The following is a 16,940-nucleotide window of genomic DNA, read 5'->3' as shown; positions in this document are numbered from 1 at the left end:
AATGTAGTAACGTAGTATGTAGATCCTGGTTTTTCATTTATTTGACTAGTTGGTTACAGCACATTTTTAGAAATCTTATACTTTATACATTAAATTGAGGCATCAAATGGCACACTAGGAAGAACTTATATTGATTCTGGTTTCAAGAAAGGTTTTTAACTTGACTAGAAAAAAATGTAGGTGTCAGTTTTAAATAAAGTTTGTTTAACCAGGCACATGAAAGCTATTTTTTTCTTCATCATGAGGCTAGCTTAAAAATTTTGCATCTGTTTTCATGGACATTAGTTTATTTGGAAGATTAAAACCCTAAAGTTGGTCAGGTCTGTTTTACACTGTATCTCTCCTGCAGCCAGACTGTTGATCTCCTCATGCAAGAGTCAGGATGTCGTTTAGAACATCCTTCTGCTACCAAATTCCGAAATCATGTCATGGAAGGAGACTGGGATAAGGTAAAGTAGGGCATATAGAGCTGTGTGACTGCTGCTAAAATTACAGATTTGATGTGCATTTTGTGACATTTCTGTTTTTCTTTTATACCAATTTTTACAGGCAGAAAATGACCTGAATGAACTAAAGCCTTTAGTGCATTCTCCTCATGCTATTGTGGTAAGAGGCGCACTTGAAATCTCTCAAACGTTGTTGGGAATAATTGTGGTAAATACACTTTTGTTCTTAGTTTCACATTTATGCTTATTTTAATAGGTTATTGATAACTCTAGGCTTCTGCCTCTTATAAAAAAAAAGGCCTAAAAGTAGTTAAATTTCATTTAATTTGTGAACTAGGATAAGTATAATGTGTTAAAGTATGAATTTTGTATCTTTAAAATCATACATAGTAAATGTGTCATTTGAACTTTATAAATTAAGCTCTACAAAAAATGTATTGAAAGCTCTTTGTGCTTTCAGTGCTACTAATAGGAGTTTTATGTTTATAGAGTTAAAGATAAATTATACTTTTATTATGTTACTTAAAATACTGAATGTGCTGGTTAAAGAGAAAATGTGTTTGGGTGTGTGTATATCCATACAGCCTTAAGAAGCTGATATGTTATCTTTTTTTAATCTTTGCGAATTATAGTTAATTCAAGCCAACTCCGTTGGTATGCTGGCCATTTTCCATTCTTGCATTCCAGTTGTGTGAATTGACAGTGTCAAAGTTTGTATAATATGTATCACTCTGGTGGAGGGTTTGTATGCGGATTTGACCATTAGGCCCTGCTTACTGGCCTTATTTCCCTGACAAGATCAATTTAGTAGTTTAACCTGTTAGTCTCTTTCATAAATCTTAATGAATCTTTTAGACTTATGGGCTTTAATTCTTCAGTAGATGGTGGTGAGGGAGAGAGGAAATAAGGTTTTTCTAAGTGCTAAAGTTTGGAAACCATGAAGAATCAGCTGCTAGCTGCTGGGTTTTTAACTTCTAGCTGATTCATTTGTTGTCAAAAGCAGTTTCCTGTCTGGGGGTGGGGAGAGAAAGAAGGCAAATAGGAAGTGAAGTAGAGAAACCAGCTGTTTGTTAAATATTAGTAAATGACTATTACATTTTGATTTTTTTTTAAATTGGGTCAAACATTAATCTTTTCTGTCTCTTTCTATAAAAATAGGGCCTTGGTGGTTTTTTTTTTGAAATCTTGTTACAAAAGAGTTTTCAAACTCAATGTAATTCTACACAGTAATATAATCCTAGAGAAATGGACTTCAGGTGAATTAAAGGTTCAGCCAAGCAAGAACAAATACAAGTTCGTTTAAATTGATGATGTAGTGTATTATTTTTATTTCATTAAATACCTAAAATATTAAAAATTTTAAACTACTGTTGAGTGAGATGATTGGTAATAAATTAACTTATAAAATAATTCTGTAGTAAAATTTAAAAATAAAAACAGAAGTTAAAATAGTTAAACATGTATATTCAAAGGGATTGGAAATTTTTCATTAACTAAAGTGTCCTCAACTGGTGTGTTTGGGGTTTTAAAAAAAAATACCCAAGTACATTTTATTGAGCAGTTCTTCATAAATTTTTGCTTCTGACTGAGCTAAAATAAAGACAGTTAGATGGCCAAAATAAGAATTAAGGTTGCTTTCCCATTGGGCAAGTTAGCACTACTTGTGTGTTGACAATAAAGAGCTTGCCTGTGGACTGTTTTAAAATGTGTGTGATTTCTTGGAGGTTGTTTAAGCTTCACCCAAATTATATCTGTAATATAGTGGTAAAAAATTTAATAGGCTTACTTCCTATTTTTTTCTTATTTATAGTAATTTGAGAGTTCTGTATTGGATGTCAGTTATGACTATCTGATTAGAACCCTTCATTAGAAGGCAACATGTAAACTGAAGAAAGATAGTTATAGATAATAAGGAGGAATCCTTTCTTTTTACAGCCTGTTGAGTCTGTAGAACATTCTAGGATCTAATAAAAAGAAATGGAGATTAAATCTCTGGCTGAGTCTCATGCCATCAAACTGTTTAGGTATTTATACAAAGAAAGGGGTTCCAACTTTTATCCACTTTAAGCGTTGATGAATCAATTGCTTTTAAAGATTCATTTCAGCATTTTTTGAAGTTGCTCTTCATCTCTCTAATTGTGTTTAAATTTACTTTTCTCGTCCATTGCATCTCCAGAAGAGAATCTAATATAAGCTTAAATTTGTAATAATATCTTAGGAGACAACTATTAGGGTTTCTTTAAAAATAATTATTTTAATTGTATACCCAGGCACATTGATGGCTTAGTCTAGACTAAAATTGTACTTTATTTTTTAAGCGTGAATGTTTTCATTGACCCAATCCACTCTCCCTACAGCCTACTCCCTTTGTTGTTTTTTTGTTGTTGTTGTTGTTTGTTTGAGACAGAGTCTCACTCTGTCGCCCATGCTGGGGTGCAGTGGCATGATCTCGGCTCACTGCAACCTCCGCCTCCCGGGTTCAAGTGATTCTTCTGCCTCAGCCTCCGAAACAGCTGGGACTGCAGGCGCACGCCACCATGCCCGGCTAATTTTTGTATTTTTAGTACAGACGGGGTATCACCATATTGGCCAAGCTGATCTCGAACTCCTGACCTTGTGATCCGCCCACCTCAGCCTCCCAAAGTGCTGGGATTACAGGTGTGAGCCACCGCACCCAGCCATTTAAATGGTTTCCAGTTAAATGGTAATAGGAATGGCAGAAGTTGCTCTCATGAATCATCTCTTTTTTTTTTTTTTTGAGACTGAGTTTCTCTCTTATTGCCCAGACTGGAGTGCAATGGCGTGATCTCGCCTCACCACAACCTCTCCCTCCCTGGTTCAAGAGATTCTCCAGCCTCAGCCTCCCAAGTAGCTGGAATTACAGGTGTCCATCACCACGCCCGGCTAATTTTTTTGGTATTTTTAGTAGAGATGGCGTTTCACCGTGTTGGCCAGGCTAGTCTCGAACTCCTGACCTCAGGTGATCCACCCGCCTCAGCATCGCAGAGTGCCGGGATTACAGGCGTGAGCCACCGTGCCTGGCCAAACCAGCATTTTTTAGTTTGGATTCGAGTGTACTTAGCCATTTCTGGGCAATTTGGATGGGTATACGAGACCAATAATAGAAAACTTTTTTTATGTCTAGAAATATTTGGTTATTTTTTAATGTAATGGAAATATGCTTAACAAAAATTGGCATCTATAATTAACTAGTATATTTTAAAGTCAAATAGGAGTTTTGACTTACCTTGGTTATAACCTTACTCCAGAGTTAGAATCACTACTGAATTAGCTAGGAGGCGACCCTTGAGAACCAAACTTTCTGAGTATCGTAATTTCTCGGTTTTTCTTTCATGTTGAGTTCAGTTTAATCATATGGGAGCAAAGGAAGGGATAAAGCAATTCAGTATTGGGTGGACTAGGGTAGCAACCGCAGAATTTACAATGTGAAACTATCATTCAAGCTTATCCTAGTCACTTAACAATTTCAAATTTATTAGATATTAAAATGGAGAAGGAGATCTTGCTGAGCCCAGAGATGGTGAAAAATCATTAGAGGCCAGAAATAATCTCTTAAGAGGTCTAATTGGGAGCTGGGGAAAGACATAAAGGAGAGTTCATTTTCCTAATATTTTTCTATCTTTATTTCTTCAAGATTTGTTTTAAACATAAACAGTAGAGCCCTGTCCCCATCTCAGCAAGCTTTAATTTTGTCTGATTTTTACAGTGTTTTCAGTATTTAGCATTATTTGTTAATTATAGGGTTTTTGCTTTCTTGAGATTATATTTACATTTTTGTGCTTTAAATTTTGGGAGGTAAAATACAGTTTTACTCCCCACCCTTATCATATGTGTCAAATACTTCAACTGATTTTTTGGAGAATAAACATTTTCTCTCAAATCTCTGGCTGTGCTTGGCCAGCAGCATGTTAGTTGCCATGCACAATACCAGGATTTGATATCTGTTTGAGAATATTCTTGGTCTTGATCTGGATAAAATGACTCATAAGAAATGCTCTTGTGCTACTTTTATAGCATTCCCTGTATATACAGAAATACGTGTTTATATTGGCTTCTCTCAAGAGTTTTAGTCAGCCTTTCTCTGTTCTCCTGCCCCACCTCTGCCCCATAGAAAGAGAGTAACATGTTGTATCAAGATCTTGGTGGGAAAATAAGGGGGAAACAGCACTTTGGGCACTGTCCCTACACACATTGGAATGGGGGAGGGATGGGCATAGGAACCTAATGATTGATACCAAAAAATATATAAATATTAAGTAAATAAAAAACTTGCCCTGAAATTTTTTTTTAAGTCCCTCAATTCCCAGTTACTAAGAAAATTTAGTGAAGAAATTACATCACATGCTCTGGCCAGTTCCATGTGACATTTAAATGAAAAAGTTCTGCAACTGAATATGATTTTCAAGTTTGAATTTAAAAAATACCACAAAATGGAATGAAACTTTTTTTGGGCGGGGGGGGACAGAGTTTTGCTCTCGTTGCCCAGGCTAGAGTGCAGTGGCACAATCTCGGCTCACTGCAACCTCCGCCTTCCGGTTTCAAGCAATTCTCCTGCCTCAGCCTCCCAGCAAGCTGGGATTACAGGCGCCCGCCACCACGCCCAGCTAATTTTTTTGTATTTTCTTTTTTTTTTTAGTAGAGACGGGGTTTCACCATGTTTGTCAGGCTGGTCTCGAACTGCTGATCTCGTGATACATCCGCCTCAGCCTCCCCAAGTGCTGGGATTACAGGCGTGAGCCACCGCGCCTGGTGGAATGAAACTTTTAACATTTTATTGATAAATGAAAATATATGAGGTCTTCATTTCATATTTGGATTTTTTTCAGAAGCTAAAATGGTGCAAATATCCAGAATAACTTCAAAAATAACATTTTTTTATTTTTAGTTTTTTTTTTTTTTTGCATTGTTTAGTTTTTGCTTTCTGTGACCAGAAGAATGTCAAAGTTTTTTCATTTAACATAGAAAGGTTAACTTCAGGCTATATGTATAGTAATGTACTTTTCAGGGCATCTTGGTAATTAATGTATTTCTGAAACATCCATTGGTCATTCTAAATTTATATGTAAAATTTGGTAAGTGTAATTTTCCTAGAGTTACAGGAGTGTCTCGGTTTGAATTTTTTTCTGTTCCTTAGCCATATATTTAAGATGAGATTTGTATCAAGCATAAGTTTATTATTGCTTGCTTTCTCTAGAAACCACTTTCATAAGCTTAAAATTTATATCTCTCTTCTAAATACTCCTTGATAGAAAATCTTGTAGAGCAGTTTATTACACTGTTAATTCTACAAATAAATGGTAATTTCTCCACAGCATTTCGTGACAGCAGTGTACTTTTTTATGGTTTTAAAGTAAGCATTTTGGGCCAGGTGCAGTGGCTCATGCCTATAATACCAGCACTTTGGGAGGCCAAGGTGGGCAGATCACTTGAGGTCAGGAGTTAGAGACCAGCCTGGCCAACATGGCAAAACCCTATCTCTACTGAAAATACAAAAATTAGCTGGGTGTGGTGGCGGGCGCCTGTAATCCCAGCTACTTGGGAGGCTGAGGCAGGAGAACCGCGTGAACCCAGGAGACAGAGGTTACAATAAGCTGAGATGGCACCACTGCACTCCAGCCTGGACCACAGTGAGACTCTGTCTCAGAAGAGAAAAAAAGCATCTTACAAACAAGGAAAATTATACTTTAAGTTTTAATTTTAAGTGGGCTTGAGATCTTTACCACTGTATTCCTGGGAGTCTCTGAATATAACTAACATTCCCTACTTACGACTTTTCTGTTTACATCAATTGACTTGCTCAAGCTCGACAAGTACCAAATAATGATGAAAAGGTCCCTCCAAACTGTGGTCCTTAATTAGGTTTAAGGTTTAAAAGAAGTTTTGAAATATTTATAAACATCCCTTTTCTCTTGTAAAAAACTGCTAAGATTGTGACCAAGTTGAAAGTAAAATAATAAAGTAGCATTTAAAAGTATTAAAGTCAAAAACACAGTTCAGAAAAAAACTAAATGTGAAAGTGTCTCACAATAAAGCTAGAAAGTGGTTATAGGTTTAGGGGGGAAAAGAGCTAATAATAATTTCCTGTTCTTCATTTTTAAATGCATTAGTGATCAGATTGTCAGAAATATACAAGTACCAATATAGAATCTTTTTAAAAACCTTTAAGTTCAACCATCTAATGTAGACATCCCTTAATAGCTGCCTAGAAGAGAGTGAGTGCATCAAGCTTATGCTTGGCCGCGTTAGTCGTAGGAAACTCAATACTTTGCATACCAACTTGTAGTCCATTTGTTGGACAGCTCTTAACCTTTGATAAGCCAAAATAAGACACTTTTCTACTTCTCCTGAGTGTTTCTAGTTCTGCTTTCCGGTCTACTTAGTCCCTCTTTCACATTGTGACTTAAGTAGTTCATTTGCTGTTTTTTTCTCTTATCTTCTCAAAACTTGTTGTATAAAACCCCCCAATGCCCTAGTTATAAAGTCATACTTTTTAAAAAGCAAATTTCAAGTACTTGGAATAGTTCTAATTTTTTATACAAGAACTAAAATTCTAGGAAATTGCTTTGAGAGGAGAATTCATTTTTTCCAAGGCTGATACTTCGATCACTAATGATCTAGTCTGATTTGAGATTATTTGTTCAAAGCAGAGTTTTAGTAAGATGTGGAATTGAGCAAAGTCACATTTAATCTACTGTGGCTCTACTAAACTATTTTGAGTCATCTTGAAACTTTATAAAAAGTTATTTCAAAGGGCATAGTAGAATGGTTTCTACTGTTCTGTTTAGGCACAAACATTTTCTGAAACTTCCATCAACTTTTTTCCCCTGACTGCTGCTTTCTGTCATGTCAGAGGATGAAGTTTTTGCTGCTGCAGCAGAAGTACCTAGAATACCTGGAGGATGGCAAAGTCCTGGAGGCACTTCAAGTTCTACGCTGTGAATTGACGCCGCTGAAATACAATACAGAGCGCATTCATGTTCTTAGTGGGTAAGGAAACTGAGTTCTTGAACTCAGGTTAATGGAGGGCCAAAGTTATATTTCTTTAACATTTTTCCAAAATATAGATACTTGATTATTGCTAAATTCTTAGATATTTATCTAGGTAAACTCACTCCTGTGTGGATGAACTATTTTGGTCATCCTAGGAAACTTCAGATTAGGGTAGAGATATATTTAAGTGGGTGAAAGGGAGAAGAAAATATGTATTGCCTGTGAAATGCTATTTTAAAATCTTCTATGAAAACCCAATTACATTCCAAGGACAGCTTTTGTAGTTAAAAACAAAATAAAAATCATATGATATGGATCATGGTAAGCAACGACATTTCCAGTATTGGTGCACACTAACTTTTTAAGTGAATACTTGTCATGTGCCAGGCCCTTGCTAAGCTTTTCACATAAACAACCTCGTTTAATCCTCACATCAACATCAGTCCTTTTTTGGGGTATGAAGGGTAGAGACAGGGTCTCACTATGTTGTCCAGTGTGGTCTCAAACTCCTGTGATCTTCTCACAGTGTTGGGATTACAGGCATGAGTCACTGTACTTGGCCACATTAATCCTTACAATGTTAGATTACCCAAAGGTTTGATCCTGGGCCTCCTTTTTATTCTCTATCTACATACTCTTTTTAGGTAATCTCATTCTATACCATGCCTTCACATACTGTCTGTATACCGGTGACTCTTTCTTTGTTACATGAAGTGACAATGTATATATCTAGTGGCATACCTGACATTCTCCACTTGGATGTTTAATAGATGTCTCAGTTTTATGAGGCTGGAGTGCAGTGGCACAATCATAGGTTACTGCTGCCTCCAGTTTCTGGACTCAAGCCATCCTCCTGCCTCACCCTCCTAAGTAGGTAGGATTTCAGGAAAACAAAATTCTGGATTCACCCCTTCATGATAAATACACTCAACAAACTAGGAATAGAAAGGAACTTCCTTGACCGAGTAAAGGGCATTAATGAAAATTCACAGCGCTGGCAGTGAAAGACTGAAACCTCTCTCCTTGTGATCAAGAATAGGACAATGATGTCTACTCTTGCTACGTCTGTTCAACATTGTATTGGAGGTTCTAGCCAGGGAAATTAGTCAAGAAAAAGGAATAAAAGGTTGAAAAGGAAAAAGTAAAACTATTTCCATTCAAAGATGTCATGATTTTATATAAAGAAAATTTAAGAAATCCACTAAAAAACTCTTAGAACTAATAGGCAATTTCAGCAAGGTTGTAGGACACAAGATCAATACACAAGAATAATGGTATTTCTAAAATCTTAACAATTAATAATTTAAAAAATTGAATTAAGAAAACAGTGTTATTTACACTAGTATAAAAAAGAATAATTTAGGAATAAATTTAACCCCTACAGACCTGTGCCACTTCTAGCATATCGCAAGATCTTCAACCCAGTTGCTGAAGGGAAAAACTTAAGCCTCATACTGCTTTTTCTTTATCTTTTAACTTTGACATGTATGGCCTAATTCTGAAACATCTCAAATTTTCATTTCTCTGAATCTCCAGTTTCTAGCCTAGTTAAGCCATGGACATCTCTTCTAGAATATTATAGTAGCTTCCCACCTAGTTACATTGTCTTCACTCTTAATTTTTTTTTTTTTTTTTTTTTTGAGACAGAGTTTCACTGTTGTCGCCCAGGCTGGAGTGCAGTGGTACAATCTCAGCTCACTGCAACCTTCACCTCCCGGGTTCAAGTGATTCTTCAGCCTTGCCTCCTGAGTAGCTGGGATTGTAGGCATGTGCCACCACACCCAGCTAATTTTGTATTTTTAGTAGAGATGGGGGTCTCCCCATGTTGGCCAGGCTGGTCTTGAACTTCTGACCTCAGGTGATCCACCTGCCTCAGCCTTCCAAAGTGCTGGGATTATAGGTGTGAGCCACTGTACCCGGCTTCACTCTTAATTTCTTAATAATGTGTATTTCACACAGTAGCCAGATGAATAAGCAAAACCGTAAATGAAGTCTTCACTCCCTTACCACTGGCTCTCCAGCAGTCTTAAAACCAAAAATCTCTGTGCAAGGCTACAAAAACCCTGATCCTTTTCTGCCATCTTTTTCTTTATTCATTACTGTACAGTGACACTCGTGCTCTTTTTGTTCCTTCACTTGCCACCCCTTAAGGCATTTGCACTGCTTGTCCTCTCCATCTGAAATGTGTGTTCCCCAGTCTTTGCATAGCTAGGTACTCCTTGTTTAGTTCCCAGCCCGAGCATCATCATCTCCCAAGATTACCCACTGGGTATTCTCGTCACGTTACTCTGTTTTTAATTTTTTTCTTTATAGCATATTTCACTATATGATACGGCTCCAGCATCAAGAACAAATGTGTGACACATGAGTTTGTAAATACAAAATGATGAACAAAAGAATGGGCCCAAGATAAGGGCCCGTTCCTTGCATGTAGGGAAACTGAGCCTCAAAGAAGTTAAGTAGCCAGCACAATATAAAGCTAATAATTCAGAAAGCAGTTCTCAAAGCCTGGTTTAACTGATTCCAAAGTCATTGGTCTTACCCACTATCACATCTTGTAACAGTAAATTCTACAGGTTTTTTGTTTGTTGTTTGAGATGGAGTCTGGCTATGTTGCTTAGACTGATCTTGAACTCATGCCCAAGCAGTCCTTCCACCTTGGCTTCCCAAAGTGCTAGGTTTACAGGCATGAACCACCACACCTGGCCTGCTAGATGTTTTGATATGGTAGCTGACAAATTATCTTGTTCTGATTACCTTTTTTTTTTGAGACAAGAGTCTCATTCCATTACCCAGGCTGGAGTGCAGTGGTGCAATCTCGGCTCACTGCAGCCTCCACCTCCCTAGTTCAGGCAATTCTGCCTCAGCCTCCCAAGTAGCTGGGATTACAGGTGTGTGCCACCATGCCCAGCTAATTTTTTTTTTTTTTGTATTTTTAGTAGAGATGGCATTTCACTGTGTTGGCAAGGCTAGTCTCGGACTCCTGACCTCAGGTAATCGCCTGCCTCACCTCCCAAAGTGCTGGGATTACAGGCATGCTGATTATCTTTTTAATGCAGTATCTGATTTCTTTGTCATCGGAATATCATTCACATGATTTTTTTCCTGCTCTTGAGTCAGAACATATAATTTAGTCACATGGGTTTTATTCTGAAGCAAACCCTGAGTTTTTTACCTAAGGAAATGGCCCGAAGGTGGCAAGATGTGGAACTGGGATCAGAACCCAGAGTTTCTCCTACTCAGTCCAATGTCCTTTTAGTTATACTGTAAACAGAAATTCTTTTGAAACTTTAAGATTTAATGTGTATTTTCACAAGGACATAGAAGCAATCGTAAGTCATTTTTTTAAATTTTAAAAATAAACATTTTAAAATAATTATTGATAATAAACTTTGCCCAAAAGAAGTTATTTTAGAAACAAAATATTCACAACAGCAAACTTCCTATAGAGTAATTTGAGTATTGAGTATAATTACTTACATTATTAAGTTTTTTTGATCAGCTAAAGCACTATTTATGTAGTAAATAACGAGAAGTAGTTCTGCTGTTTGGGAAGAGACTATTAAATCATTTAGATTCTAAACGAAATATGCTTTATGCAGTTAAGAAAGGGAGGGAGTGATACTAATGTTAACTGAGAGGTATAGCAGGTAGTAGACTAAGTACTTAATATGCTTCATCTTCAGGAATCCTCATTACCCTATTTAATATTCTTTTTACAAGTGAGAAGAAGAGATTTGTCTGGCAGAGCATGAGACAAAATAGCAGGAGAGTTACTTGCCAGGTCTAATCTCCATGTTTAAATAATACCTTCACTTCTTTTACTTTCAAAGCGCATTCTTCTGGGAAGAGCCAAAACCAGGTCAGGGTCACACTCCCAGCAGGGGACCCTCATGTATTCTCCAGAATCTGTGAACTTTAGCTTTTATTCCACCTTCTTTACATACAGTGAGCAATAAAACAGTTCCCCAATTTTGTGCTCTGGGATCTCAGTATCTTTCACAAGATGACACAAGAATGATTATCCAGTTATACTATTTCTTGAATGATGTTTATTCTAAAGTCTTGAAGGTATGTTCTTTGGGTTTTATTTTACTCTTCAGAAGTAATTAAGTTAGCCTAGTGGTTAAGAGCAAGTTCTACAGCTAGAATGCCTGAGTTTATATTCCTGCTTTGCCTCTTAACCCTAGGCCAGTTACGTAAGCTTTCTGTGCCTTGGTTTCCTCATTTATAAAAATAGAATAATAATAGTGCTTACAGGGTTGTTATAAACATTAAAGGAAGTAATATGTGTTGAGTGCTATAACAGAACCTGCACAATAAGAGCCATACATATATAACAATAGCACAATAATATGTTATGTTAGTAGGTAATATATATTTAGATGTTGTTACTTACATTTTAGTAATTATATGCAGGTGCCAGATTATATTAATGAATTGAGTCCACTGTAGAAATTTCTTGATATGTATTAGTAAGAAGCAGATAGCCAGATGGTCAATACTTTTCAATTATATTTATTTCAAAGAAATGGGTTTGATATTGGTTGTTTTCTCTGTTGTATTTTTAGGTATCTGATGTGTAGCCATGCAGAAGACCTACGTGCAAAAGCAGAATGGGAAGGCAAAGGGACAGCTTCCCGATCTAAACTATTGGACAAACTTCAGAGTAAGAGTCTTAATTTTTTATGTTTCTGTATTTTCTCTTAGATTATGAATGGATACAGTGATCAATTAGGAAGACATCTAGACATACTTTTATTGAGTGGTTAGAAGAGGGAGAATCTGTTTTTTCAGACTCTGTCATGGAGTCTAAGAAGCTAACCTTAGGAGTCAGTGAAAGGGCACTGGTCCTAGAGCAGCCCTTCTTTCATTTGTATTATGTGGTGATGCCCCCCCTTAAGATTTTGTTTGGGGGAAAAGTGCTGTGTTTAGAGAAAAAATATGTAAACCACAGTTTTAAGTCACAAGTGCTTTAAAGATTTTGATTTCAATAGTAAGGCCCAGGTTTCTTTAGGTAAATTGTTTTATTCTTCCCCAACCATGTTATGTTTATTCTAGATTGTAATGCGGGTTTCATTTTTGCTGTATTTTTATGTAAAAGATGTTGTTCTCTCTGCAAATTATATGATTCTATAATTTTGATGTTGAGATGACAGTGACGATCCTAAGAATCACAAAGCCATGCATTTGGGGAGGTATGAGGCATTCAAGGACTGCAATAGGTTGATACTGATATCAAAACACTAGTTACTCCCTGAATTCACACAGTATCTTTGACATTTGGAGTAATTTGTACTTGATCTTAGCCAAAAGGCCAAAAAGCAATTTTTAGAGCAGTTTGATGGGAACTAGAGCTTGACCTATTGCAGCATTTTCCAAAATTTTGCTCTTTGTTAAGTGGAGATTTTACTTACACCTGGTCTCCTTCTGGTATATGATAATTATCTGATACTCTTTTCATTGTTGTCTTCTTTTTCTTCATTTTGTTGTTGTTATTTCCCGCTTACCTCTCCCTGCCCCTAGAAAGTCCACATACAAAATAAACCCCTCCCACCCAAGTATATCCAATTCTATGAGCAACATAACTATTGCTGCTGACAAATATTGGTAAAGCTCACATATCACATAACCCAGAACTTCTCTATTTAAGAAGTAGGTACTATTGGGGTAGGAACAAGTACAGCAGAAGATGAGCAAATGTCTTAAATAAAAGTTTACAGTTTATTATTATTTCTCTTTTTTAAAATATCTTCTATTAAAGCGTATTTACCACCATCAGTGATGCTTCCCCCACGGCGTTTACAGACTCTCCTGCGGCAGGCGGTGGAACTACAAAGGGATCGGTGCCTATATCACAATACCAAACTTGATAATAATCTAGATTCTGTGTCTCTGCTTATAGATCATGTTTGTAGTAGGTAAGAGGAAAACTTCTTATATTCTGAAATAGGCTAACATTTTACAAACTCAATGATGAACTTATTTTAGTTTTCTTTTTTAGAGTCTTGTCCTGTAGCTATATAACAGTTCATGTCTGACTTAACATTTGTTCACAAGTAAAGCTAGAACTATGAAAATTGAAAATTATGAGAAATTTCTGTATGTTTATATAGTAACCATACCTTGAGAACTGAAGTTGGGAAGCCAGTTTTTCATTATCTATAGGTTTGGTTACTCGTTTTCTGTGTCTGACAATTTAACTATGTCCCAAATTATTTACTGCACATAAAGATCATGGCAATTCTTTTTTCTTAATGAAAGTTCTGCTTTTTAGTAGAAGATGGACTCGAAAAATGGTTAAAACAACAGCTATTATTAACTTTATAGTTTTGGTTTTTTTACTGTCTCTACCCGTGTCCATAATTCAACTTGTAAGAATTCAGGCTTCTCTTTTGAAATTAGGAGTATTTTGAATAAAAATATACCTACTATTTTAATGGTCTCTAAAATTAAAGTATAGCTTTATTTTGTTCTTGATGTTTTCATTGGTTTCTTTTTTAGACACAGTCTCTCTCTCTCTCTGCCCAGGATAGAGTGCAATGGCACGATCATAGGCCACTGTACAGCCTTAGGCTCAAGTAATCCACTCACCTCAGCCTTCTGAGTAGCTAGGACTATATAGGCATGCGCTACCATGCCTGGCTAATTCTTAAATTTTTTTGTAGAGATGGGGTCTCTCGCCCCTACTGGTCTTAAACTTCTGGCCTCAAGCAATCAATACGTCTGCCTTGGCCTCCCAAAGCACTGGGATTATAAGCATGAGCCTCCATGCTAGGCCTAAAGCATAGCTTTAATTTTAAGATATCAAATAACAAATTGTGAAATATTTCAGACTTCAAGAATGAAATAATTTGGATCTGATGAACCAAACAGAATAGAGAATAGCTGCAGTGCATGTGCTCAGTTGCTTTTACCAGTGATATCAAAGAACTAATGAAAATAATATAAATAAGAACAAAAGCATATTAAGTGTAAGGGCTTTGGAATAACGAGGAACTTCTGAATAACTATAAAAATTGTCTATGCATATTTCTACTATGATTTAAAATAATTTTTTACATATGTATAAACCACTTTTGTAACTATTGAGTTTTTACCTCACTCTCCCTACTTGAAATACAGAAATAATAATTGTTTGAGATATTGGCCTTAAATTACTTAAAAGGGTTATTTAATCTTAAAGTATTAAATTATTACTTGGTACCTATCTTAAATGTTCTACAAGAAAGTGATTAGAAATTTTTTCCCCTGTCCCCTTTTAAACTCTTTAATAATGGTCATTGACCCGCTTCTGAGGATTTTAAAATCTTTTTGTATAAAATTGAATAGAGGTAGGAAGAGATAATAGATTAAAAGGCTATATAGTTTCGTGGTTCATAGCTTCATTAGCAGATTTGAGAACAGTGTTAAAATTAAGACGCTTGTGAACCCAAATCTTTTTTTGGTTCATAAATTTAAATATTTTGAAAGGTGGTGACTAGACATAATGGTTCAAGAGGTATCAGTAGGTTGGGAGCTTGCCCTCCTGTTTTGAAACTAAAATCTATGGGAACATGACCAAAGTGTTTTAACACGTACATCAGCACCTATGAAACTAAATGATGAAAAATACTTAATCTAACTTTTTCCAACCCTCAGATAAGGGACCAAGCTCTCATAAGCCTGTGTAGAAAAGCAGTCCAGAGTTTTACATAGGAATGAAAGCATCCTTTTTCTTCTTCTGAAATAACCATTGATTAGAAGGTCTTCTCTGTAATCTTAAAATGAAACCTTCACTCTGTGCTCCTAATTACCTCTCTTTCTCTCTCCCTCCACTTTAGAGCTACCTTCTTGAAATCATTACCTACTACACCTTCGCAATGTCTGTGTCCTTACTTTTCCTTCACTCTTCATATTTCTGTAGTATTAGGACCTGTGTAGCTAACGTAACACCAGAATTGTTGATGTTGGTGAGAATACCTCTTTTACATTCAGTGGATATTTTCCAGCCTGTATCTTCACCTTACTATAGCACTGTACTACTCTATTTTGAAACTTTTCCTTTGACTTCTAAAACATTTTAGATTCTTAGTTTAACTCCTGGCTACTCCTTAGGCTTTTCTTCTTTTACTGTCCCTTTAAGAAATACGTGTTCCAGGCTGGGTGCAGTGGCTCACGCCTGTAATCCCAGCATTTTGGGAGGCCGAGTTGGGTGGATCATCAGGTCAGGAGATCGAGACCATCCTGGCTAACATGGTGAAACCCCATCTCTACTACAAATACAAAAAAATTAGCCAGACGTGGTGGCACACGCCTGTAGTCCCAGCTACTCGGGAGGCTGAGGCAGGAGAATCACTTGAACCCGGGAAGCAGAGGTTGCAGTGAGCAGAGATCGCGCCACTGCACTCCAGCCTGGGCGACAGAGCGAGACTCCGTCTCAAAAAAAAAAAAAATATGTGTTCTAGAATTGTTTCTTCCCTCATCCGTAGGTTATACTTCCATGGTTCTAATGACAGCTAGATACAGGCCAGAGCTATAGAATTTATCTCCGAGCCTTAGACCTTAATACCACAATTTGGGTTCTCAAGTACATTAAACACACCATGTCTGAAACAGAACTTCCTTTCCCTCTCACCTATTTTTACAAAATCTGCTTTTTCTTAAATTCCCTACCTCAGTGAAAAGCAGCCATCTACCCAGTTTTCCCAAACCAGAAAACTTGGAGTCAGCCTTAGTTTTTTACTGTAGAGATTTTAAAGCCACTAAGAATAATGTCACACATTACATTATATACACGGTCTTGAGAGTGAGTTGTGCCCTTTATTGCTAAACTGAGAAAATAGAACCTGAATTTACTTAGTTATTTTTTAATTAAAAACAATTGTTTTTAATTTTATTCGACACATGATCTTGCCCTGTAGCCCAAGTTGGAGTGCAGTGGTGCAATTATAGTTCACGGTAGCCTTGAACTCCCATCTCAGCCTCCTGAGTAGCTGGGGCTTCAGGCGTGGACCACCACACAGCTAATTTCAAAAAAATTGTTTGGCTTTGTTTTTGTGTTTTCGTTGTTGTTTGATGGTGATGGAGTTGCTCACTGTGTTGCCCAGGCCAATCTCAAACTCTTGGCCTCAGGTGCTCCTCCCACCTCATCCTTCTGAAGGGCTAGGGTTACAGGGTGAGCTACCACACTGGGTCTGAGCCTAAATTTAAGTCCTATTATTTATCTAAAAGTCTTCAAAAGAACAGTTGCTAATTTTTGTTACCTTCTTTACTCTTTTAGAGACTAGGTTTTAGCATTGGAACTAGAAAACTATTTTCAGAAATTAAATCTTAGCTTTGAAATTACATAGGAGCTTTTTTCTGGAGAATAAAGAATTAATTATGAATTATGACTTTCAAAAATATCCTGATGTACATTGAAAAGATTTATCAGATTGTATACAATTTCTAGGCAGGGCATGGTGGCTCACACCTGTATTCCCAGCACTTTGGGAGCCCGAG

General features: G+C 36.7%; 1 protein-coding gene across 3 annotated transcripts in view; it reads left to right on the top strand.

Annotated features, from left to right (window-relative positions):
* WDR26 (WD repeat domain 26) overlaps nucleotides 1-16,940 on the top strand; it is a 50,132-nt gene that overhangs the window by 2,647 nt on the left and 30,545 nt on the right. For 2 of the 3 annotated variants that reach the window (XM_030937095.1, XM_010382252.2), the window contains exons 2-6: nucleotides 350-449; nucleotides 550-654; nucleotides 7,318-7,454; nucleotides 12,029-12,126; nucleotides 13,222-13,378. In XM_030937095.1, the coding sequence (XP_030792955.1) occupies nucleotides 350-449; nucleotides 550-654; nucleotides 7,318-7,454; nucleotides 12,029-12,126; nucleotides 13,222-13,378 (597 nt within the window). The remainder of the gene's footprint in view (nucleotides 1-349; nucleotides 450-549; nucleotides 655-7,317; nucleotides 7,455-12,028; nucleotides 12,127-13,221; nucleotides 13,379-16,940) is intronic. The other variant, XM_010382253.2, reaches the window with a different exon arrangement.

The sequence above is a fragment of the Rhinopithecus roxellana genome, chromosome 8 (genome assembly GCF_007565055.1).
Source record: "Rhinopithecus roxellana isolate Shanxi Qingling chromosome 8, ASM756505v1, whole genome shotgun sequence".
Classification (NCBI taxonomy): Eukaryota; Metazoa; Chordata; class Mammalia; order Primates; family Cercopithecidae; genus Rhinopithecus; species Rhinopithecus roxellana.
This window is presented reverse-complemented; position numbering and strand designations above follow the sequence as displayed.